At 35.2% G+C, this 25939-nt stretch overlaps 1 protein-coding gene across 6 annotated transcripts in view; it reads right to left on the reverse strand.

Moving 5' to 3' along the window:
- Positions 1-25939, reverse strand: part of PPP3CB (protein phosphatase 3 catalytic subunit beta) — a 48401-nt gene that overhangs the window by 5102 nt on the left and 17360 nt on the right. Inside the window, exons 5-14 of one of the 6 annotated variants that reach the window (XR_005567320.1) lie at positions 25578-25723; positions 20248-20387; positions 20072-20149; positions 19878-19972; positions 18217-18342; positions 16343-16420; positions 11576-11660; positions 10596-10693; positions 1141-1199; positions 443-514 (exon numbers count right to left, since the gene is read on the reverse strand). Coding sequence is in view for 5 of the 6 variants with exons in the window: in XM_027719667.2 (XP_027575468.1) it covers positions 3255-3433; positions 5126-5155; positions 10596-10693; positions 11576-11660; positions 16343-16420; positions 18217-18342; positions 19878-19972; positions 20072-20149; positions 20248-20387; positions 25578-25723 (1055 nt within the window). In the remaining variant the exon portion in view is untranslated. Of the gene's footprint in view, positions 1-442; positions 515-1140; positions 1200-1735; positions 3434-5125; positions 5156-10595; positions 10694-11575; positions 11661-16342; positions 16421-18216; positions 18343-19877; positions 19973-20071; positions 20150-20247; positions 20388-25577; positions 25724-25939 lie in introns of those variants that run through there. The other 5 variants (XM_027719675.2, XM_027719667.2, XM_039391466.1 and 2 more) reach the window with 5 other exon arrangements.

The following is a 25939-nucleotide window of genomic DNA, read 5'->3' on the forward strand; positions in this document are numbered from 1 at the left end:
GTCTGCTGGAAAATAACCCCCCAAAATCTGACCCAGCACAATCTGTACTTCTGCTGCTCAGTGTCACCAACACACGTGTACACTCCTCAGAGCAGTGAGAGACCCCAGCCCACCTCTGAATACTCCCCGCTGTCACTGCCCTACAGGTAAGAGCATCCCAGATGTGACAGTGCCACCCATCAGGTCAGGGAAGGAGTGACCCAGATGGTGCCAGCTGAGCCCAGGTGGGGCAGGGAAGCGCTGACCACTCCAGCTCAAACCACGCACCAGCCATGCCTCTCACAGCTTTTGCCACCTGTGTCCCTTGGCTGTCAAAGCTATTTCCAAGGCTTCTCTGTTCCCTACCCAAGAACAGACTAAGGGCACAGAGACAACTTCTTTTTTTTTTTTTCCCCCTCCTTAAAATGCTGAAAGCATAAAATGAGCAATGCAAACTACTTACAGTTTTCTGGGAGGAAGGATATAATTTCTTCTCCCAAACAATACAAGAATTAGACACAGCTCCAGACTCCACCTTTCAGAAACACAGTAGCAAAAAAATGAGTGCCTACTTTCCAAACAACACCTACAGACACAACCCTGTTACCTGACTACTTGCCTAAAGGGGGACAGGAGACACACAGCATGAGAAATCAGGCCAACAACTGCCCAAAAAATTTGCCATTACTGCAGATCTGCCTTCGTATCTGGCAAAAACTACTACAGATAACGGATGCTGTGAGGGAATCCTTAAAGCAGCAAAACGGATACTGCAAGGGAATCCTCAGGGAAGCGAACATCATTGCACCTGGGCACTTACTGCCAACACAAGTATGAGAACCAATTCTCTCCAATTACAATGAAGATTTTCCAGACAAAGACTGTATTTGTATTTTCTTCACATACACAACTCCAGCCAGTCAGATTACTCATCACAACCAAGATCTGAGTGTCAATGAAAAATAATGTCTAGAGAGGTTGAGACATTTTCCACTGGTGCTCAGAAGGAGAAAGGTACCATCGTCATGTTCATCATGTAAAATTTCAGTCCTACTTAGTAACAGGTTTTTGTTCTGCTCTAATACGACATCATATGCAGACTGCACAGCTCACAGGTATGTGTGTATGGGAGCACTTGATAAAAAAAGCCAAAAAACTTACCATTTTTAACTTTATCTTCTGCACTCAAACTTTGAGAAGAGTCTCCAATTAGAATGCATCTGCAATAAAGTAAAATCAAACATTAAAACTCCCTTAACAACAGTGTACCACCTATTTTTACCTTTTATCTTAATTCGCATCCTGATGAGCAACTTGTCCTTTTTTTAAAAAGAATATGCCAAAAAGACTAATTAATGTATCTGTACCAACTGTCAAGACAAACTGTTCTCCCCTCTGCCCAAAAAGCTGCCCCAACACACTTCAATAGTGTTGAATGTTTAGTTCAAACCAACACACGAAACACAGCTATGCCTAAGAGCCTTTCTAGAATCAACTAGCCCTGCTCTGACAAGCTTGTACAAACCAACAGTGGACGTCTGGCTTAGCAGACACAAAGTATCTATCAGAGAGAACCCAAAAGCAAAAAAAAAGAAGCAGGAATACAGTTTAAATTAAATAATGTTTACATTCAACTAATTTTCTGCAAGCTAAGTCTGACCTTTTATGCTATTTTTTCAAATAAATATTGCAGACTATATCTCAGCAATTTTCAAGGTCAGACCTATATATGCCAAATAAAACCAATACACAGCGATAGGAGCCGCAGCCCATGCACAAAATTTATTGTGTGCTACTGTTTATAAAATACTTGAATAGTTCAGAACATGCATAAAATTTCCAACTTAGGGGTATGTACAGATTGTAGTTTATGGCAAACCAAGAAAAAAAAAAAAGGGAGATGAACTCTAGTGACATAAGTTTCAAGTCGTGTTCCAGGGGATGAGAAGAACATGTAGCAAATGTCAAAATATATAACAAAGTACACTGGCAATCAGTACAGTCCATTATTTGTGAACAAATTAGCACAGGGCTTCAATTTTTATTTTAACCAAGCAGTCCTGTAGATACCAAAATACATGCAGTCTCAAGTTTACACTTTCACTAATGCCTTAGCAGTTGAACAGAGCAATTGCTTACGCACTGCTTTGCTTAAACAAAAAGTATGTCCAATACAGTTTCAGTTTCCTTTACAGATTTAAAAATAATAAAAAGCTTGCAGCTATTCAGCCCAGTGATTATTAGCTATTTATGCAACCATAATACTCACAATAAACTAAAAGTACCCATAACATCTAGGTAACCTATAGATGTACATCATAGGTCTATATATTAAATATTTGCAAAATGAAAACATGCATACACAAAATACAATGCCAAGCTTTACAGACTTGATATGAATCAAAATTTACTTAAACAATGTACAAAGTTCAATTAAAAGTACCTTAAAATTAACACTTCCTTTTTTTTTTTTTTACTTTTAAAATTAGTATATATAATTTTTTTTTTTAAATTCGAGGTGGGGAAGAGTCTTGAAAAAGCTGGGCAAAAAAGTTTCTAAATTAAATATTTTTTTAAATCTGTGTTCAAGTAATAAACATTCCTACATAGAAATCTTCTGATAAGCTGTAACTAAAAAATACAGTGAATACAATATAGAATTAGCAACATCTAAGGAGTAAACCTGAGGTCAGCATTTTACAGAATGACCAACTGAGATTTTTTTTGGCATTTTTTCTGTGTATTTAAAATACAGTTTTTGCAGCCTCAGATATTTTAAGACCATTCTAATCTATAATTTTAAAGACATTTCATGAAACTGATGTCCATTAATAAATAGTTAGCTCTTAGGGTTGTATTTGAAAGTCTGATTTAAAAAAACAAACAAACAAACTACCTCTACTGAAAGAAAAATCCCATTTGTAAACTTAAAAGTGTTGACAACGATAAGCATAAGATGCTAGTCTAGGTGTGCTTTAGTGAGAACAGCCCGATTCTTTCGCCAGATCTCTTCTGAAGCTCCAGCAGCCAGTGATGGACATTTGTGTACAGAGGTGAGGCACGCTCCCAGGAGGTTGGGTCACCGTGTAAGAGAGGGGCTGTTGTCTCAAAAGCATGATGGTCTCTCTGCAGTGGGATCAAGTCAGATGGTTTTTCACCTCGTATTAAGTAGTCACTTCAAGTGATCCCCCTATTTCATTTGTTGTCACATCAAAAAGCAGTAATCTAGGAATTCTCAGGCAAGACATGAGTGAGTAAACCAGAAGCTGACGTGGTCACTGTGCATTGTTGTTGCCAGTTCCATTGTTTCCATTGGCATTTGTTGTGTTTATAGTATTAATACCATCTTGCTGAAGAGCATCTTTTCTTGGTGGCATTCTCTCATTGATCCTATCCAAACCTTTTGCTTCTTCAAAACTGCAGATTTTATGTTGCGGAGAGAATCCTCGTATTGCTTAACAAAATGCAAATTTGATATGTCAGTAATGGAAAAATAAGTTGAAAGCATATACTTTTTCTAACAATTGATGTTTAAAAACGGGTAAGAAATCAGCCAAAGAAACTTATGGCTCTGCAACTGTATTACTAAAAGCTTCTCTACCCTGCTTTCCTGAACTGTTCACGGCAATCAGGAGTTTAGCTTGTTACAAAAAGAACCAAGTATGGCAAATATTCTGCAAGTAGGAATCAAGGGGTTTAAGCTCCCTTGATTGCTTCTGCGTGTCCCTGGCGGGGCCAGCTATCAACGCCAACTGCTTTTGCTGCCCAGCACATTGGGCTTATCTTAACATCCCCCTTCTCTCTGGGGCAATGTCAGTAAGATCTAAGCAGCACAGCAAGTGCAGTGGAGGCAAAGCAGCAAAGGGTTACCAAAGTAGTAGCAGATTTACATCCTGCACACGCACTGATGGCCTGATCCTGTAGTTTTCATGCAGGCAAAACTGCAGGATGTGGTTCACACTGTGCTAATCATGTGGATGATGGAAATGGACACAACCACAATCACCAAATTAGCACTGTGGTTCAACAATGGTATCATTTAAATACAAATGTATTTAAAATAAGTATAGAAAATAGATATTATTTTGCTACTGATTATTTTAATGAATGAGGTCTGTAGTTGAATTTACACTTGAAAATGGCTGACCACATAATAAAACAGAAGTCTTTGGGATGAAATAATTCTTTGGAGATTTAAATACAGCTTTCCACTCACAACAACAGGACCTCTTGCAGGTGTGTGTGAGAACAGAATATGGCACTTGTTTATATTTTTGGAGATCTGACTTCCTTAATTAAAAAAACAAAGAATAGAGTCATTAAATGGTGCTTTGCAACTAAATCTGAAAAACCCCAAAGGCAGCTCTCTCAACTGCTATGCTGTTTGTCATTCACTTCATTGAATACTGACCAAGAGGGAACTACAGTCTCTCTGAAAACACACAATCTGAAGCTGAATACTCTGAACACCAAATGATTTGGTGGCATTTTGCTCAATACCACTAACAGAAGATGTATATAAACATATATACAACTTATTTAGCACAGAAGCACTGATAATCCATGGAATTTAATAAGTCTTATACTGGCAGTCTGGGACATACACTGGAAATAAATTTGATCAACAAATTATATTAGAAATCTATAGAAAAAAACATATTTATACATCTTGCACTACCAGATGTGCCACGGAAAGTTAAAAAAGATATGTTCAAAGCCATTAAATAGATTTTATGAGAAAAGGCATGCATAAACAACCCTCCTTCCACATATAACATCCCCTCCCCACAATCAAACAAAACCTTGCAGTTGAATGCAGAAAAAAACCACTAAACACTACCATTTTTAAGGACTTCAAGACAACACCACGTATCACAACATGCTACTATACAAAAACCTACTGCATATTTTGTATAAAAAAACGAACAAAAAGAGATCAAAAAACCCCCAAGAATTTCCCTAAAATATTAAAGATAATCATCATCCTAAAGCCAGAAATGAATGTTACATGTAAAAGGGATGAATCAATGCAGTTGATTCATCTCTGCTTGTGCAAGTTGAAAATAAAACACACCCACACAGAGTACTTCTGAATTCCCTCCCAGACACCACAGATCTCTGCCAAGGGCAAAGACTCTGATCATACCTTTTTCAGCCTCAATTGCCTCTACAGTGGCTGTACAGAAGTGAGCAGATGCATGCAAAATGAATGAGAAAGATGAAGAGTGTAATATCGCATAGCAGAAAAGGCAATGATCAATTTAATATAGTATGCTACGCCAGATTAGATTACAATTAGTTAAAATGACAATTAAGGGTTTGGGGGGGTTGTTTTTAGGTGAAATTTCTCCTAAATTTTAACTAGTACAGTTTATTAACTAAAAGTCTATCAAAGTAACACTAATTAATTGATGCTATTAACTGCACATTTCTGTAAGTTTTGGTTGTAAATTCTGAGTTTTTTTAGGAAACCAAGAGAAAATTTCAGCTGGTGTTAAAGTTGTGGTATGGTTTAAAAAATATTAAAAATCTATTTGAGATTGTTTCTGAAGATTAAAATGCATTACTGAGCTTCACTAAATTACCAGGAACGACCTTTTTCTCTTTATCTTTAGCTCCCTAAAGTTTAACTAGTACTTCAATTCCTCCCCATATTTTAAGCTAAAATGGGCATCTCTGAGAACTGATCTGTGAAATTTAAGCTGTGAAAGACAAATCTAGCAAGGCATATTTACAAAGTCTTGTAAATTGTTTAGTTGAATCAACAACCAAGTCTAAATCAGGAAGAGGTCTGGATTTAACATAGTCTTGGTGGGTGAATTAATGTGAATATGGAAAAAAAATCTCTCTTACTAGCTGTTTTTCAAACTAAATAATCAGGACATCTGCTGTAATTTCTTGTGAGATCTTTCCCTATAGTTTTAGCTCTAGATGTTGAGCTTAAACATAAGGTTATTGTTACTGCACCCTGAACTGTAGCTAAGTTTCAATAACAGTAACAACTTTTTACCTCCCCTACTATTTGCCATGCCTCTAATACCATAATTTCAGAAATATTAACAAAAAAATAGCATATATAGTGGTAAACCTACTTGTGTGGTGCTTGATACATACTGTTAACAACAAAAGTCATAACAGAGTATTCAAGCAAATGCTGGGGAAAATACCTATATAAGAAAATATGGCATTAGGTCAGAATAGACTTCTTTAAAGAGAATTAAGTTTATTACTTCTTATTTTCTATCCAACAAACCCCAGACACAACATTCCAATCACCTACACTATGCCTACATTATGTTGTTATGTATGAATTGCCTACACTATACTTTAGGCTCACTGTTGCATAAGATTGTAATTTCTGCTGAGATAAATAAAAAAAAAATTGGATACTTGCATTAAGTGCTACTAAAATAATGTGGAATATTTAAGGGTAATGCAGCATTTTGACTTGCACATACTGCACTTCCCATGGAACACAAAAAAGAAGAAAAACCCTGAAAAACTCCTGCACTTAAATCTACAGAGACAAGGGCAATTCCAGAATTAAATCAAAAAGCCACTTGAATAGATGGTTATTTACGTTTAGATTAAGGAAATCTTCTCAATTTGTAAAAATAAATTTAAGAATTATTTTGGAAAGTCACCAAATAAATAATTTCATGCTATAATCAATTTGGCATACAAATACAAAACTATGTAAAAAAAACCACCTCTTTCCACCACTTCCTGTTACCTGTGAAGTCTTTGTTTTCGATCTTTTCCTGAAAAGATCACGAATACTGATTTATCTCTGCAAATTATGTAGCTTGGTCATAAATACAAATTTCAAAATTTACTCCTATTTCACTCTACTTGTAGTATTACTATTCTAAAAAGACCTTGGAATATACATCACAGTTAAGAAAAAGATAATTTTCAACTTGACATAAAAGAACAAACTGACTGGAAAATACAGGCACTTAAAAAAACCCCACACTGCAAAGACTCAATTTGGAAAATAATTTTGTTGGATTCTCTTTTGCAGGTACATGGAAATTAAAACTATATTCTTTGTAAACCTTGATAAACCTCAAACAAATACTGGATCATATTAACAGGCAATTCTGAAGTCTTTGCTCTAAAAATTCTCAATTGAGAGCAAATTTTAAGCAACAAGTTTCAATAGCATTTCCATCCTCAATTTCAGGTCTCCCCCTGCTTTACTTAAGGGATGGATCCAACAGAAAATCCTTGCCAATTTTCAACATAAAACCAAAAAACTATCTTACTGCTCCCTGACTAACAGCAGGGGCAGAAATGAAAGATAAGTATTTGGGTAGTTCAACTGATTTCCATGGAAGTACTTACAATTTTTAATTTAGGCTTGCATTTAATATGTTGCAGAATAAAGCTTTAGGTGTTTTGTAACTTTTTAAAAGATATTGACTCAATCTGGAAAATAATTTTATCAAATTCAGTTCACAGAATAAGTCACTAGGAGATGTTACTTTAAATAACAGTACTTAAATATGGTCTTTTAATATTTCAGCTACTATAATGCAAGCAACATAAATAAAATAAAAAAAAATCTACATTAAAAAATTTTAGAAACATACAAAGGCCATGATTTCCCAAGGTCTGTTTTTATCCTAGTACATTAAAGCTATCTAAAAGTAACTTATGATTCGTTTTTCAAAAATATACCCACATATTTATGAAAAACAAAAAAATTCTTACTTTGACTTCTTCTATAGGATGCAGGTTTGCACTTTTTTCCAAAATTATCTTTTTCAACTGACTTGTCTTTGTTTGACCTCTTCCCTACAGTTCCCAATTGCAGTTCTCCCTCAGGCTGCTCTGTTTTGCAGCAGGAATCTGCTCAGGCACTGCCCTCACAGGAGTTGTGTTGAGGGCACCCTCCTGTGCAGTGTCAGTGCCAACAGGCTCCATCCTCTGAGCAGGGCCAGCAGCTCCCGGGACACAGCAGCTGGGCTGAACAAACTCCTGAAGGAATAGTGCCATTTCCTAAGGTCTAGGACAGACTGTGTTACTGCCATTAGGAACTAGAAGAGGTGTACATGCAGAAGTTGCAGATGCATTACCTTAACGGTGACTTCCAGACATATATGTGTGTATCTATTTGCCCTGATAAAAAATTTTCAGCCCAGCTCTCTAGAGAAATGTAGATATATACTCCAATTTCTTATAACTTTCAAAGCTTCCTTATAGATTTAATAGCAACCAGCACAAACAGAGCTTTTCTCAATGTGCCATTGAAAAATGAGCATTTTGAAGACTGAAACCAGGAAAACATACTGGTCGATTCTGTGTATTTTTAAAGAAACAAAAGAACAGAATAAAAAAATTACTTCAATTAATATTATGTTCTATTATTTTTGCAAATCTAGACTAGTTTAAATTACTGATAGTGTACTGATCAACAAGATACTTCAAAGAGTAATTAAGTATTTGTAGTAAGAAATCCTACTATACTATCAGTGACTGTATTTTTGCCAATATAAATTCTCTGATATTATGATGGTTTAGAAAAGTATCACTTAGTGAAGCTTTATTTTATTTTTGGTTTACTTCTAGCTTTGCAATTGAGCATTATAATTTGAAAACTACTTTTTAAAGACTGAAACAATAACATGCTTATCAGTAAAGAGAAGTTACTTCAGTTTAAGAAGAACTAACAGTTGGCATGATTTATTTTGAACAATCAACGTGACTAAAATAAATGAGGTCTATTAATGTCGTGCGTCCAGGAATATTGCCATCAAAAGTTCTAGTCAAGAAAAACCACACCCACAAAAATCCAAAACGCATTTTGCATACTTTCCAGATGTCCCACATTTTCAGTAATGGTGGAAAGTCACATGTTTTATGTTTAAAAAATTTTCAAGTCAGTTTGATCCTCTCTGATATTTGTAATGCAACATGCATAAAAAATCTGTTAAATGAGAGGAATGCAGACTCATTTTTTAAGCATAATAAAGTATCTTATTAAACAATGGAAATTAAAGCTAGAACATATGCTTTTGGAATAGTTGAATGGATTAGGAAACATACACCATTTCTTGTTATAGACATTCACAAAACGATCACATACATACACTGGACATATAAACTTACTTGTAGACATTATATGTCCACTGAAAAATGATTTAGAATGTGACATTTGTGCTTCAAAGCTATTAAAAACAGCTTTGATAGTTTAATAGAAAATGTAGTGAAAGGCTTTAAAAAAACTACATAGAAAATTTAAAAAATTCAAGTAAACAGTCTAAATCACAAAATGAGAAAAGCAGCTACTCTTGGAAAATAGATTGTGTAAAAAATGGTATTCATATATCACAATCTTTCAATAGTTATAAAATTCAGCAGTCCCATACAACAGTCTTATACTTTCTAGTAAAGCCTGAAGATGGCCAATAAAAAGTCTTTGAATAATTTATGTTAAGAGTGCTGCTGATATGAAGTCCAGTTTCAGACTGGTATAGTTTAGTTATCCACCACTGTGAACAGAAACATGGACTTCATTCTTCTAATACACTTGGTACAATCTCAGAGCATTCTCCCTAAGCCTAGTTAATCATTTATGGGCCTTGTGAAAAATATGATCCAATGATTCAACAAACTAAAAAAAGAATAAAAACCTTTTACAAAATATTCAATGAGCCAGATTACAGGTATATTTTGTATAGAGTTCTTTTTATTTTCATGCAAAAAAATATATGCACACTTAATAACACCCTTTTATTTTGATTTATTTACAAGTTTTAAATTCAATCCCTTTATTCTCAACTGATTTTATAACAATTGCTGAATATTTTTCAAGTACATTATTGTTTCAAATGCACAGACAATGTGCAGCAGCAAATGCAGCAAACCTCAAAAACAAGGTGCTACAACATTGCTTCTACATCAGGAGACAGACAAGTGTCTGGGATAGTGGTTTAATTTTAACACTTATACAGACATACATCTATACCTAGAGAGAGACAGACAGATCTAAGAAAGCAGCTACATCTGCAGAGGAAGGAAACAGCATGTTACAAGGACAATTCAGGGAGGTCAATTATACATAGAACATTTGACAAACAACATAGAGAACAAACTTTGGCATTAATTACCAGGGTACAAAACGTAGCACATTCCAATCTGTCAATGGAGTGTAATATGGAACTATGCAGCCTGTAGCTGTTTGTTAATATTAATATCAACGAGTATTTGACATTGTCAATGAAAATACTAACACAACTTTAATAAAACCATTTTAATGGAGAGCAAACAATGATGCAAAATTACACTGCCATTTTCATATCTGTAAGGATCAAATGCCTCAATACCAGATCTATAAGGTCATCCCACCTGAAAAATTGTAAACTAAGGAAGCTCCAAGTCTGAAAAATGTGGCCTGGCACTGCTGAACTAATTTGCTTTTAGTTTTATACCCTGGTTAAGTATCCATTTCACATTGCCTGATTAACACATAACACTATGCTTGTATCAGCCGCTAAGACAAGAACTGAAAAGCATAAGAAATTCCCTGCATGCATTATGTGTGGTGTTAGCAAAAGAGTGAGATGTGCCCCAGTCCATCTGAGGCACAGCAAGTTGCATAACATCATTACCACTTTGCAGGGTCTGTCGTCCTCCAGCCAACACTCCACTAGGTAACATTCCAGTGGGAGTCAAACCCTTGAGTGTCAGCACACTTTCACTCTCCTCCCTGGTGTGAGAAAAAACAACAACAAAATCTTAAATATCTGTGCATGAAAACTTGCATTGAAGTAAAATAATGGATGGGGAGAGGGAGAGACTATTTTTGCTGTGCTTTAGGCACGTCAAGACTGAATGTAAATTCAAATTCAAACAACTAAAAAGGGGAAAGTAATTCTATTCCATACCAGTCTTTCTTCTGCCTACGAGTTATAAATGCTGACTACTTCTGAACCAAATTCTGAGCAATTATTCACATGCAGGCTCATTAGCTTTGAAATTAGCACTGAATGCCTAAAGAGGTACTGAATGTATCTCAGTACCATAAAACAATCCCCAATTTTGTTCAAAGTGTCTATACTTCAGGAAATAACAACTTTAAAAAATTATCCCTATTTGAGCAATTACAGTCTGTGGAAAAATTATACATTTTGGGTAAATATGATCATGAAATCTCTGTATTTAAAGAAGTACAAGAATATAGTATTTTTTAAATATCTGAAAGCAAATAAACAAAAACCTGAAACAGAAACTCTCTAGTCCTCAAATGTCTGGTTTCAGAGCCAGTCCTGACCTCCTCCATTACACCTTTGATTTCAATCTCTGTTTTGGTATTATCTTTCCAACACTCATAGCATCTGGACCAACAACGTGTAAACAACGCGTAAACTAGAGATCACGTTCTCTAATTTCTTCAAACATGTCTCAAATATAACTCAAAAATATTCTTTAACCAAAAATACCAACATTAATGGGCTGCACCAATATGCCAAACAAGATGCTGATGCACAGTGATCTCCCTGAAAAACGTCTGGCATCCATTATCCTGAAACAGAGATGTTTCCCTGACATACATAACAGGGGTTTAGGAATGCAGAAGTCAGGCAAGTACCTGAGAACAGAGAAGACTCTCGCCATCTTGCCGATTGCACGAATTTTGTTTCTGATTATTTCTTTCCGTGCGGCAGCTGTACCTACTTTCAATGGAATAAGAAAAGAGTCTCAAGCTCATGACTATTTCAAAGATCACCATTTTAAAGTGCATCAAACTCAACGCAACCGTTTAAGTTCAGTACTCGTCACAGGAGGTCAGTACCCCAACACTTAAGGGCACGAAGTTATTAAATTATGGCTTCAGAATGCCATCAAAACCACCATCACCTCTGCGTCCATGAAACACACACAAAAAAGCTTAGGATGTTCACAGTGATCTCCCAAAGCTACTAAGCATCTAAATTACCATCACTACACTGTAACTCATTTGCCTAAATTTTACAGTTTAAATTCTTAGTACTGATATCTGTATATATCAAGATGTAGGCATGCAGCCCAATATAGAAGCCAAAGAGCTATTAAAGCCACAAAAAATAAACATTTTCTAATTGTTACACAGCTGTCTGAGAGAAAACAGTTGTTTCCTTTTTTTTATGTCAACTACCCAAAACAAAATTCCACCAAAAAAAAAAGGAAAAATAAAATGGTAAAGAATTGCACTGGTACCTCCCTTACCATCTAAGTCTATGTTCCACATCATCTTAGGCTTGCATCATTTGCAGAAATTACAAATACCAAAAGACCTGGAGTAAACACTGCATATTCCATAGGGCAGAGTGCTACCATTTGTGACAGACAAGAGTGAAGACAAAACTCTGAAAGGAAGCTTGCAATTGGGAAGGAGAGCCACCTACGCTTGCCTTGACATGAAAGCAAAACTCTTCTCCAACACTAAATGTTGCTGTCTTGTTTCAATGTATGAAAGTCATAGAATCACAGAATATTCTGAGTTGGAAGGGACCCAACAAGGGTCATCAAGTCAATTCTTAAGTGAATGGTCCATACAGGGATCAAACCCACAACCTTGGCATTATTAGCACCAGGCTCTAACCAGCTGAGGTAATTTCAGAGTCATCTTTGCCCTCGGATCTTCCTTTCCCTTTGCTGACTTCTCAGTTTCACTAAAACAGTAAAGGCAGATGAGGAGGTATCAAAATCAAAATCCTTATTTCTCCTTAGCCATTGAGAAAGGAGAGTGTTAATGACACCAAGCTAGGCGTAACTCAGTCCTACTGTGAATTCAACTACGAGGACCAAAAGGGAACACTCAGACAGCTCTGTTAGGTATTCCAGATCTTCCATATGTCAGTGTTGTTCAGTTCCAGGACAAAGGTACTCAATAAAAAGTTGCAATGTTTTAATTTTTTTTATTAATTTATATATTTTTATAAATTTATATTAATTTGCAAGAATGTAGAAGAGAGGATCACAGAAGTGGGCACAGGAGAGCTGCACATCCACAAATTCACCTACTCACATTCAAAAAAAGGGAGCTGTGGAAGAAGCTTTTTTCCATTCCTGCTCACTAGTACGGAGCTTCCTCATAGAGGACACACACTCCAGCACAACAGTCACACTTCTCAGACCACAGCTGCAACAATGCCAGGCCTTCTGTCCATAAGAATGGGTAGCCTTCCCACCCCAAACACCAAAGCAAATAAATTACAAAAGATAAAGCATATAAGGTCAAACAACAACAAAACCACACAAGATGGAAAACGTGTAGTAGTGATAAAGAAAAAAAAGGGAGCAAGAGACAACCTTTGGACGACCACAGCGGAAGAATCTCGGGGTATGACAAGTATCTGCCAATCCATTTAAACAAAATGAAATAAAACCAGGAACTACTGAGTACAATTTTTTAATAGACAAAGTTAAAACTTTTAACAAACTGAAGACATCAAACTAAAAAAAGGACAAAACAGGTGGCTCAGGGAAAACTTTGAGAAGGATAGGCTGAAACATTCAACTTTCACTGCAAATAATTTCCTTAAAATTTGAACTTTTGAAGTTCTAGAAGTTTTTACTTCCTTTCTTTAAATACTATTGAGTAGCAGCTTGAGAATCTAGAATGAGAAGGGGACTCTCTCAGTGTTTTTGAAAAGGCCAGGGCTAAATGAGGAACCATTAATCTTTCCCTGTAGGTTCCTCAGTTTTGTTCCTACCTACACCTATTTACAGGCCTCACTGATGCCAAGCTACAACGTGCAGGCTGGAAAGACTTTGGGCAGTGCTACGGTCTGTATCTAACTCTGGAAGGCCCCTATGCCTTAAAAGGAGAAAGGCTGCTTTTGGGCAGCTTAGATGCTTTGGTTTTGGTTTCATTTAGGTTTTTTGTTTGTTTTTTTTCACCATGATCTCCCAGCCCTCCAGAATCAACACAGCCAAGGCAAAAGGCCAAATGCATTACTCCAGGCTGCAGCACTGAACTAATGTGGCCACTGAATCCTGGTTACTTCAGAGAAGACAGTAAGAAGACATGGCTTGCAGAATGTCTTGATTACACCCTAGATTAGAGGAGATATGACAAAGAACTCTCCCATTTCCTATTCCCAATGCTGGTACTAGAAACAAATGCTGGAACCCTGATACTATTCTGCCTCAAAGAATTCACATAACGTCTGGAAACATGTCTATAATCTGATGCATTCCCAAGTATTAGAAATATTCTCTGAAAATGACAAATCTGCACAGAGAACAAACTGATTATTAGGTAAGTAATGGTCAGAAGAATTTCTCTGTACAAAACTATCTACCCTGGGATTTCTGAAAAACAGGTGATAGACATGAATTTAAGTTATTAGGTTTCTTTTTACATTTTGAATCTTCAAAATAGCACACGAATCAAAAAGGACCTTTTTGACATCTCAGTTAAGGAAACTAAAAGTACTACACAAACCAGTTTTTGGAACATTGTATAAACACATTCCATGCACAACCTTAAAAAAACAGCTCATGAGGAAAGTATTAAAGAGCAAGACAGACAACTGAAAGCTCCCTACACATGCAGGACCAAAGATAAAATTTTAGAAATAGGTAAAAGAATGAAATTCTACCAAAAAAAGGAATGGAAGAAAGGAGGAAAAAATTTCATGCACAGAAAGACAGATGTCTTGGAATATGACTTCTGATAACAAAATACATAAGTCTTTAGAAACATCCCATTAAAAAGGTTAATAATTATAAAATACTACATATGTCTCTCAACAGAAAGGTATTTTCTCATTAATACTTGTACTGTCAGGTTCTGTGAAGTCATATTTCAAAACATTCCTACTCTGTCTGGTCTGTACCTTTTTTATTGCCATATATGAGTCGCTCTTCAGATGGAGAGTCCAGAAAAAAAGGAAGTGAACGATGGAGAAAAAGGTGAGTGAGACAAAAAAAAAATAAAGATATTTAACTTGGCAGTGGTAATAAAGAAGGAATGGAGAAGAAATGTGAAAAAAATAAAATGGAAAACTGCAACACTTAAAAATGCATTCATCAAACAAGAAGTGGAATTGTTGAGTATATTTTAAAATTTGATGATAAACAAGTGGAAACTTGAAAGCCAACAGTTAAAAAAAATCCATTCACATAGAAAGATAAAGCGTAGACAGTACCTAGGTGGCATAAGAGATGCATCAAGCAAAGAAATTGTTAAAGGAGACAGAAGAATAAAATAATTCAAATTAGGAAACTGCAACTACTGTACTACAGGCAGGACATATGCAATCATTTGACGACCAACTATTCTTGCAAACATAAATCCTAACACCTCAGAATACCACCTAACCCTGCTCTACAACTGCTTTATGTTCAATTTAGCAGGATTACTTGAATAAAAAACAGAAACTGACTGTTTGCAGGACCACATTTGAGACTTTTTTAAAGTTTTCACATTTCTGACAACAATCTAAATGACAGCAAAGTTCAAGGGGCTCAGAACCAATGCATTCCAAAGTAAAACACACAGCTGCTTAGCACAACACCACCCTGCTATCCAATTTGAACACAGGAGTTATCAAACGCGTATCTAATATCTTTATAAATGATACTTCAATGTTCCTTCCTCAAAGGCTGCTGAAATTTCCCTTCCTCCGCCTCCACCAACAAAAAATTCACAAGATCAGTTCTGTTGTTAGATAAAATGAAGCAAGTCTGAGAAACTTTTAGATGTGACATTAAGCGCTACTGTAAAAAAACCAACAAAGTGTGATACACTAGGTCTTCATGGTAATTTTGCTTCTTAATCATCATGCTACAAACACCTCCTTAACCTACTGTATCGCAGTTTAAGAGACAGAAAGATGTTATAATTCAGTACACAAATACAAATTATATAATGTACAAATGTACATATACAGGTTGTCCTTTAACTTTTATGCTTTAAATTCAAACACCAAGATAAACTTGCATTTCATACTTTATACTACTTTGCCGTAAAAAAATATTGTATCTAACTTTCACCTACATCAACCCTTTATTGAAAAGCAATCATTAAAAAATTTAATGTCTTATAATAAATTTATTCTATGTATTAGCAAGGTAAGTTAGTATGTTTCAAATCTTAAGTGCCAAGAAATTCTGAGCATTTTCCACAAAAAGTTTGTTTTAAATAGAAATCAGATATGAATATTTGCAAAGGTTGCCATAACTGCTTCTTGATCACAAACACAAACACGATTCCCTTCTCTGGCTCCCCAAAGCATCATTATCTAAAGAAAAATTTGAAGGCAATTTTCTTCAAACTCCAGGCAATATTACACCAGTCTAAGTTAACTATTGTTCATAAGGTATTACCATTAAGAAGATTTATATATCTTAAAGTAATAATCCCTACCGTCAAATTGATCTTCTCCCTCTGTCATGAGTTCATCATCAGAGCAAATGCTCAAAACATTCACCAACATTTCTGTTACTGTATAGGAAAAAATAAACTTTAATTCATTCCGTGTAGAATTTAAAATATTTCCATGCACACAAGATACAGCAAGTCACCAGCAGCTCTAGTGAATGAACTCCCCTCATCATAGCCATTGCTCAGTAACGTGGTTTCAAAAACAGTGTTTGTCTTGATGTGCGCTGTCACAGAATTTAAAAAGCTCAGAAAAATAAGCAGCTAAAAATTACACAAGCTAATAATCAAAGACCGTAGCAGAGCTTCCTCTCCTGTCTCACAAGGAGTTCTTCTTGTAAAATAGTAGTTTTACATTAGGATAAGTGTTTGAACTAGTTTTTATGGAAACATTAGTTAAATTTGAAAAATGTTCACTGCTCAAATTCAGGCTTGAATTGAGAAAACTATTCCATTCTTGGCACCTGCAGGCATGTAGCAGAAGCACTCAAGCAGAAAAATATTAGAATATAAATGTGGTGCAAACTACATCTCTTTTCAAACTCCCCTTAAAAATATCAACCTAGTGGATATAAGCTTTTTGAGACAAGTTTGTGTATTTTCTTTCTCCAGGAATCCTCCTTATGCTGCCACTCAATCTTTCCCACACATATCAGACCCTTTCTTAAAACATTCAAACATTTCCTCACCACAGAGTGTTCAGAAACCTATCCAGAAGTACAGCTGGGCTGTTAAAAACCCTGTAAATTGCTGCCTACATTTATTCATTACTAATTCATATTAACTCATACAATTCATTACTAATTCCTACAATCCCTGTATTATCTGCTATGGTGATATTCTTAATTCTTGGGAAAGAGTTACTCCCTACAGTAATGAAAAGAACAAAAAAAGCCCAACCAAATCATGATGATTTTGATCTGTTCAGTGCAGACCAGACAATATTGACACTGAATCCTTCATCATAAATGGACATGTGTATTAGTCCAAAGGCAAGGCAAACTACAGGACATGACTCCAGCAGGCTGAAGCAGAGAGCAGGTCGATGAGACACTCAAGTACTGTTAAATAAGTTGCTGGATGTCATTACCAGCATCACAACAAAAGCAAAACACACAGTATATCCTTTTGCTTTGAAAATATTATCTACTGCATTATCGGGCAAGAGAGATACAAACAAAATCTCCTTTCAAATGTCAGGTCCCTTCAGTTAAATATTAAAAAATTGTTGAGTGGGTTAACCACAGTACAAAGTGTCCAAATTATTTGCATTAAACTGCTTACTGAAGATAACAGAAAGCCAGAATTCTATGTTTACACGACTGTAAATATATAACTACAAGAATACTTTTCAAAGAAATTTAAAGAGCTCTCCGGATCTCTTTTTATAAAAAAACCAGTTCCTTCATGGAAGGATTTTAAACAGACCCAAATAGCCTCTAACCTCATTGCTTTTCAAGTGAGGACTACTTGGGGCCCCAGTGTCCTAGATTCAGTTATCAACTCTAGAGGGAAAAAAAAGGAGGATCTGTGCTAAATTATCTTTTTTACAAGAAAAAATTATAACTGAAAAAGTTATCCTTAATGAAGGTCAATCTGTTATATCTGTAAAAGAAAGTTAAAATTTTATATGCAGATATGCACCCTCAATGGAAATCATAATTTCTGTTAGCACCTTTGCTATATTAGATGTAGTTCTAACTACCTTGACTGAAACAGGTGAAGAAAACGACACAATAATAATAATAATGCAATTAATCTCTCTTTGGTAAATATATTTAAAAAAAAAATTAAAATCTTCCCAACATCCATCTGGGAGAAATAGGAAAGATATCAGTTAATGTGTAACATCTGCTTACCTTTTTCTCCAACAAATGGCAAAGACCACGTGAAAACATCCATAAAATTTGGTAGCCAGTAAGGATGAGGAGAACAATTGAACTGACGAATATTCATCACATTGTTTTCATATTTTAATACAGCAGCTAAAATAAAATTCAGACATTTTGAAAAGAATGTTTAAAACTTGTGAGTACCACAAATGTAAAGTCACAGTCTTGTTTTGGCTCTATTTACATCATAGACTAAATAATCGCAGATATACTCCATTCTCTTTCTTTCAAGTATTTACAGGACAGATTTCTAATGGAAAGCTTTGCATTTTTACTGCACATGTTGCAGTTTAAGGCACTCTTACATGTCAATATAGTTCTGTACTGTCCTACTACAGGTCTATAATGAACAAAGATTTTTAAAGGTATTGAAAAGGTATAACTCCAGAAACTTCAACAAAACTCTAACTCAGAACAGAAGTATATCCAGTATATGCAGATTTAGGTTTTATTCTTCATATGTGTCTTCCCACAGTGTAAGTCTGGAGTAAAACCATAGACATCTAGAAGATGAGGGAGAAGGGGAAGCACAAAGAAATACGACAGAAAACCAGAAGCATTCTAAAGCTAAACATGATTCTAAAGCTAATATGCATTTTCCATACTTTCACTTGCATTACACTGGGAATGATGTGAAAAAGGATTCTATGAACACAGTATCCATAGAGATAGCGAAAAAACCTAAATAGCCATTTGAAGCTATTTTTACTTCCCCTTTACTTTGCAATCAGTGCAAGTAACAACAGCTCATCTTTTCCTGTATACAGTTGTTCACCCTATAGAAATGGTATGGGCTGAAGGGTGGTTCTTTGAAGGTGGGTGGAAGAAAACACAATGTATTTAAGAAAAAAAAAGGTCTTGGTTTCAAAGGAATGCTATTTTAATATTTGGAGATCATTCATTCATCACATACTTGAAATGCCTTACTTTAATATCATACTTTAATTTCAGCAGGCTTTATTTTTAATTTCTGTTCTTGAATTTTTTTCTCATCTATGAATAACATTAGTTCACAGCTAAGCTCTTCTCTGTAATTCTGATGTTCTCCACACTATTAAGCATGCTTCTCCTGTTCAGCTTAGTAGAAGATGGACAAAAATGAATTCCTTGTTTTATACCTCCTTAATAATATTTCCAGTGGTAATCAGTACTTTGATCCCTACTTGCTCTTTCTTGATTTCCCATACAGGGCCATTATTAGAATTATCATCGCAATTAAGACTCTCAGGTGCCACAATACACAACACAAACCACCTTATGCACAGGCTTCTGATCAATGCTTCCTCCCTTCCTTGCTTAGTTCACCAACTAAAGACAACTCATAGCACTGGAAAACTTTTCCTGACTGGAAAACACCAGATGATAAATTCATAAGAACTAAATAGCAAAATAGTGGATAATAACTAAATAGCAACAACTTTCACAAAGGAAATATTGGCCCCAACTTGTGCTTCCAGGTACTCTTACAAGAGATTGTCATTTATAGTACATGCTCTTCTTCATAATATAACTTTCATTAATACATTTTTTTGTCCTTTAATTTCTTACCTGGCAAAAAGTTGTTGACATAAGATTATCTAGTTAGACAATTTTATTATTAAAAACACTTATTAATAACAAGTTCTTACCTTTATTATTGTAGACATCCAGGTAATTAGGTGCTGAAAAAATTGTTATTAATGATGGGAACCCTGTAGTTTGACTTTTCCTGTACATTCTATAACTGCAAAACCAAACAGATTATTTTACATCTTACAGCAAATAAGCAATTAATTTTTATTTTACACTGTGAATAATTCCTTGAAAGACACAAAGTACTTACCCTGCATCTTGTGCTTCATGTGCTCTAATGATTGACAACAAATTATTATTTTGCAAAAATTCACAAACTGCTGGATAGCTGTGAAATGAAAACAATTATGAGTAAAAGAAATTCTCTTAAAATAAACAGCAAGAATCAGTACTAAAACACCCAATGAGATCATAGAATACTCTCACCTATAAAAGTATGAGCATCCTCTGACTGTATTGTGACTGAAATGCTCTTGTGAGTTTTCATTTCCAAAATCTTCTGACGGATCTGACCACAATAAGTCACACATTGGTCCAAATGCTGGAGGCTCTTTGAATCTATCTAACTGTTTAACAAAAGGCAACAGCACAAAGACTCTTTCAATATTAAATCAGTAAGTTTTACACATTTGTTAAACTACATATCCATCAATACCAAGCATTTTTAGAATAAATCCCAACCATATCAAAGAGAAGTAGTTTCTGTATATTTTTTTCTCTCCTCCTCATGAAATAAGGCAGAGGCATGCCAAAAGAACCAAACCTGTTAAGAGCAATAAGATTTATTAGTTGTAAAAAGAAGGGAAATAAATTCCAGACTGATGGATATGTGTAATACAGGTCAAGTTACAGACAAGGAACAAAATGGTCCTTTTTCATGCACATGCCACATCTACCAATCTGGAGACACTACCAGGAATTAGCAAAGAGAAACAGTACAGAAAACAGGAATTATGAAAGAAAGGCATGAATAATTAGCACCGACTAGAAGAGACTAAATATATATTACCAAAAGAAATTAAAAAAAAAAAACACCAAAAGAAAAACAAACCACCCTGGCACACCCGTCTCCATAATGGACTGTTTAACAATGCAATGAAGATGTGACTGAGCTCAGCTGTCTTAGATTTCTTTCATACAAGCTTTATTTTTCAGCTCTAGCCCTGATGTAACGGGCCATAAGCATTTTGGGAGATGTCTGTGTTTTCTCTTGCTGTTTCTTTACTGATTTCTACTTGAAACACCTGTTTCAGCAGCCTGCAACTTTCCTAGTAACCACAGTCAAAAGGGGCAGAAGTAAGGAGGACAGCGCATTTGTTAACGTAAAAGGAAAATACCCTGCTTCAGTAAGTAACAGGCAATCAATCTCTCATGTCCCAGAAATGAAATTAGATATCCCAGATTCAATGTAAAGTTGATTTGATCTTTATGTAGCTGGAGTTTGTTCACAAGATGATTTTATCCAAGAAATGTAGGAACGGTTCTTTGATGGACAGTGCATTTATCTCACTTCACTTCCCATACCAAAGAAGATGACTTTGATGGTACTAGAGAACACTTAACTCTTCATGACAGGTTCGAAGGAAGGTTTGGTGAGCACCTGGTGAATTTGAGTCTAACGGTCCATAGGAATCCATTCAAATATGGAACCAGCAGTAGTGCCAAGCTCTCTCATGCCCTGGAAAATCAGAGCTCCCGAGGCTGCCACCTGTAACATAAGTGGAGAGGTCCAGATCTTTACAAATTCCTGCCAGATAATGGTAAGGCAGGTATTAACTGAAGTTGTTGTCGGAATTTATTCTATATTAAAAATCCTGTGGTTTAACATTTCCCACACTGGATGATAAACCCGGTATGGAGTATTTCTTCCAGATTGAAGAAGTCAGTCCATCAACTTCTGCAAGTACCTGAATTTCTGTAGATTAAACCATCAAGTTTCTAAACCTCCAGCAATAAATTTGGGTCCAGAAGCTAAGAGAAGCATTCATACAAGGCAGTTTCAACTGTTTGCTGATTGATGTTTCCTGCAATACAGAAGGCTGAAAGTCTAGAAAACATTTCTAAGATTTTTTTCTTTAGTTAGTCTTTTCCTTATGACTTTGGCCAAATATATAGAGACATTATAAATAATAAGCTTTGGCTGCAATTAACGTGTCTCTCTCCCAAACTGCTTTCTCATAGCTTTGAAACAATAATGCAGCCATTTCTTGAAGTAAGGTCAGTGTGTAAAAAATAAATATACTTACAAACACACCAAATCAGTGTCTCCTTCACTAGAGAGTCTACCATGGTTCTCAAGACATCTCAAAATTTAAGGAAATGTCACTGCAGGCTACTCAACCCAGATTGCACATATCAAATCAGAATAATCAACTTAAGGGGTTTTTTATATTGGCACAGCAAGAAAGTTAACAAAGGACATGAGTCAATTCAAAACACTTGTTACTAATTAATATTTCTGAATGTTCTTCGATTATGGCAAAACAATCCCAGTACAAATAAGGTTAATATATTTCTAAATATGATTAAGGTAACAAAGAAAGACAATTTTATTCAAGAATAAGAATCAATACATCTGGTATTAAAACAGAAATAGGTAATATATTATTTAATATACTGTGAGATATTTAAATTTAAATTAACTTATAGCTATTATGCAGTCAGGGCTACTAAACTGAGGTACATTATACCTCCGCATGTATGTTCAAATTGAGGAGTACCAAAACCTCAGAGACAGATTAAGGTACAGCAAATTGAAACAACTTTACTTTTGAGGCAAAAGACCTTCACAGAAGTTTCACATACAGACATCAGTTTTAATTAATCTGTCCTAATTTTCCTGTGAATTATCACATCGTAAAGCCTGAAGAACAATGTGAAGGCCAGTGAAGTGTGGCTGTCATCTGATGTATTACTAAACAAAAGGAGATTTCAGCAGACCACAGAAAGGAAGTAAGGTATTCTAAACACAGATTCCCAGGAGCACCCCCATATATTTCAAGGCAATTTGCTGACCCAGTCTTAGTATCACCACGAGCTAAACAATAGAATGACCGTCTGCTGTAAATGAGGAAGAAAATTCTTTGTCTCTCTTCTTCAGAGTCACCAAAATCTTATCTGGACACTTCTCTCTTTGTAAAATACTAAGCTTGAAAATCAAAATCCTGCAATTTTGTTTCTTGGCAGTGTAAATGAAATCAATGGAACAGCATCTGTAAGGTGATGGACGTGTCTGAAAGAGACACTATTTATCAAAACAATCAGAATATTTGTGTAAGGGACATTCAAAGAATAAAAATCAGATTTCTGCAAGTTTCACAAACTTCCATTTTCCCCAAAATAAGAAGCACCTGCAGCAACCTTTCTGGTTAGGATTCACTGTCAGGGCTAGTATGATAGTTGTCCTATTCTGGAAGTAAGTTTATGACAGCAAAAATAATAATTTAATTTGTATGGTTTTATCACCATCCTGAAAGTCAGTAATACTGACAAAAGACTTCATCCAGAAGAAACTGCACCTGCACAGAATTTTTCTTTTTTTCTTAGGTGATTCCTATACTGTTTATAGAGCTGTGATTTCCCTTCTTATGCCAGGTGACTATGCCTGCACATGCTTGCAGCGAAGACCTCTCCTTAATAAGAACTTCTGCTAATAAACCAAAAAGCTTGTCTTGACTGTTTAAAGAAGTAATTTCACACAAATACTTTTGTACCAAAAGTATTTGATATTTTCCTAGATATAAAAGGAGCATTTCATATCACCTATTTAAGTACATTTAGAACATCAGTGCATGTCAAGCTCTAATGCAGCTATTGAAGCTGCTGCCAGCCCATGAATAGTGCCTTTTCCAAGTTACCAGATGATTCTTTAAAAAACAAAAAAGGCCCAAGGAGCAGTTCTAATAACACTGCTTACATTTATAAACATGTTTTTTATCAGAACAAAATAAAATGCAGATTTTCATGTATATATATAAAAACATACAAGCTTATGTTTCACCCCAGTGTAACCTTGAACGTTATAGAAGCACATATGAAAGTACAGGCCAGATGATTTGACACTTTGAAACAAGACCAGTTGCAAGACTCAGACTAACAGAAAAATGAATCACAATCCTGTCATGACAGCGGCTTTCCAAAATGCTTTTCCAGAATATATTTCCTTTACACTGCTTTCCAAAAAGCCTTGACCATGCTTCCTTTCATCTGTAATGTGAGAACTGTTAAGGCATTGTTAGAATGGCACCATTTAGTTGCTTTGCTCTCTTACTTCTCTTTCTCAGCACAATGCACATGGATTTCTGTGCACGTCAGTATTTGCTCCAACAATGCTATGTGCCTCAGTACATTTTCCCATTTACACCACTGATCTTGTAAATATGCTTCCTATCTGTTTCTACCTTTTTATTCTCCTCTCACATCACTCTGCTTGGCAGTGTAGTATCTCTAAGTGAAAAAAACTGACATTCCAGACTTTGAAATGGTCCCATCAGTACAAAAAAACCCAAGTGAACAAAATATGGTAAATTCAGAAATGGGATTCAACTGGATAGCCTATAACTCTGAGGAGAGGGAGAAGTAAAAAAGAAAAATGGAGCACAAGTAAAGGAGAAAATGTTAAGAAAACAAGAAATACAATACATGAAGATAAAAGGACAAAATGGGCCGTCAATATTTAGATATTATAGAAACAAATTAGGAACATACTTTTACCTTCTCTCTGACATTTACATTGTTTTTTATAATAGGCCTCCACGTACTTTCTTCCACATGTGGATAAACAACTTTTTTTCTTCCATCCTTACCTATAATCCCAAAGCTTTCTTATAACTATCTATTTATGTTTTAAGCTGAAATCAACTACATTTCAGCTGTTACTAATCATAATAGGAATGGTTTTGATTTCCAAATGCAGCAGTCAAGACGTCAGCTAAGTTACTTAAAATAAACCAAAAAGGAGTATGCAAAAAGGAAAGCAACTGAGTTTGAAAATTCCCATCTGATAAAATCTTCACCTGACATCAGCAGTCCATCCACATTATTAGAAACAGATATCTGAAGTCATCACAATCCTCTTCTCTTTAAATTGCACATCACTGCTTAGTGTTTCCATTGTAAAAGTTTAAAAACTTGCTTTCATTTGTCTTACTGATAGAACATTTACCACAGTGAGAAGTACTCTACAACTGTTACTCAACTGCCTACCAAATTTGCCATTTTAAATAGAAATATGAATTTCTATTAAATACTGCCATGTCTCATTCTGTCAAAACTAAATTCACATGATTAGGACAATAAAAAAAAATCAAAGAAATTTGAGAATAACTGAAATATGATGGTTTATATAGCAAACAATTTTAAGACTACAATTAACTTCTACAACTTTTCTCCTGAAAGCCATGGAAACACTAGCTCTTATCTAGAAAGAAATACTAAGCATTATCTTGATTGGATATGAAGCTCTTTATACATACTACCTGTCTCAGGAAACTATATGGCGTTTTCAAGGGAGTTTTTTTATGTGTGTTTTGTAACAGTCCCAGCTGTCCCAATGAGGTCTACTAATGGGAAATGCACTAATAATCCATGAGTTTTTAATTATGATACTGCCTAGCCTACATTTCAGTTCCTGATTCACACTTCCACAAGAGACAAGAACAGAAAACAATATACTGATGACTTCAAAAAGATGATTTTGTATAGCATCATATAAATATCTCTATTTCCATTTATTTCCAAATACACAAAATACTCACTCTCCTAATGTCATCTAGTGTATTAATTTCTGGTGAAAGTCCACCATGAACACAAAGAAACTGTTGATTTAAGAGAGCAGCAAGAGGGAGACAATCAAAAGCTTCCATGCAAGCATCATAGACTCTTTCGGAGTACTTTATTTTACCTGTAGGAAAGAAAATAGAAATCATGAAAAAATCCATAATAGATGCATGAAGTCAACTAGTGGATCATAATTGTAAGAGCAAATATCAAAGTGAATGCTTAAAGAAACCTAAAGCAATGAGTATTTTTGGGTTTAAATGAACATTTCCAAACACCACAAAAGCAAGCACATTTCTAAGACATATTCTCTTCCAGAACAATACACTTCTTTCATTTC

The sequence above is a fragment of the Pipra filicauda genome, unplaced genomic scaffold (genome assembly GCF_003945595.2).
Source record: "Pipra filicauda isolate LSUMZ 115617 unplaced genomic scaffold, ASM394559v2 scaffold96_size2947999_pilon, whole genome shotgun sequence".
NCBI lineage: Eukaryota > Metazoa > Chordata > Aves > Passeriformes > Pipridae > Pipra > Pipra filicauda.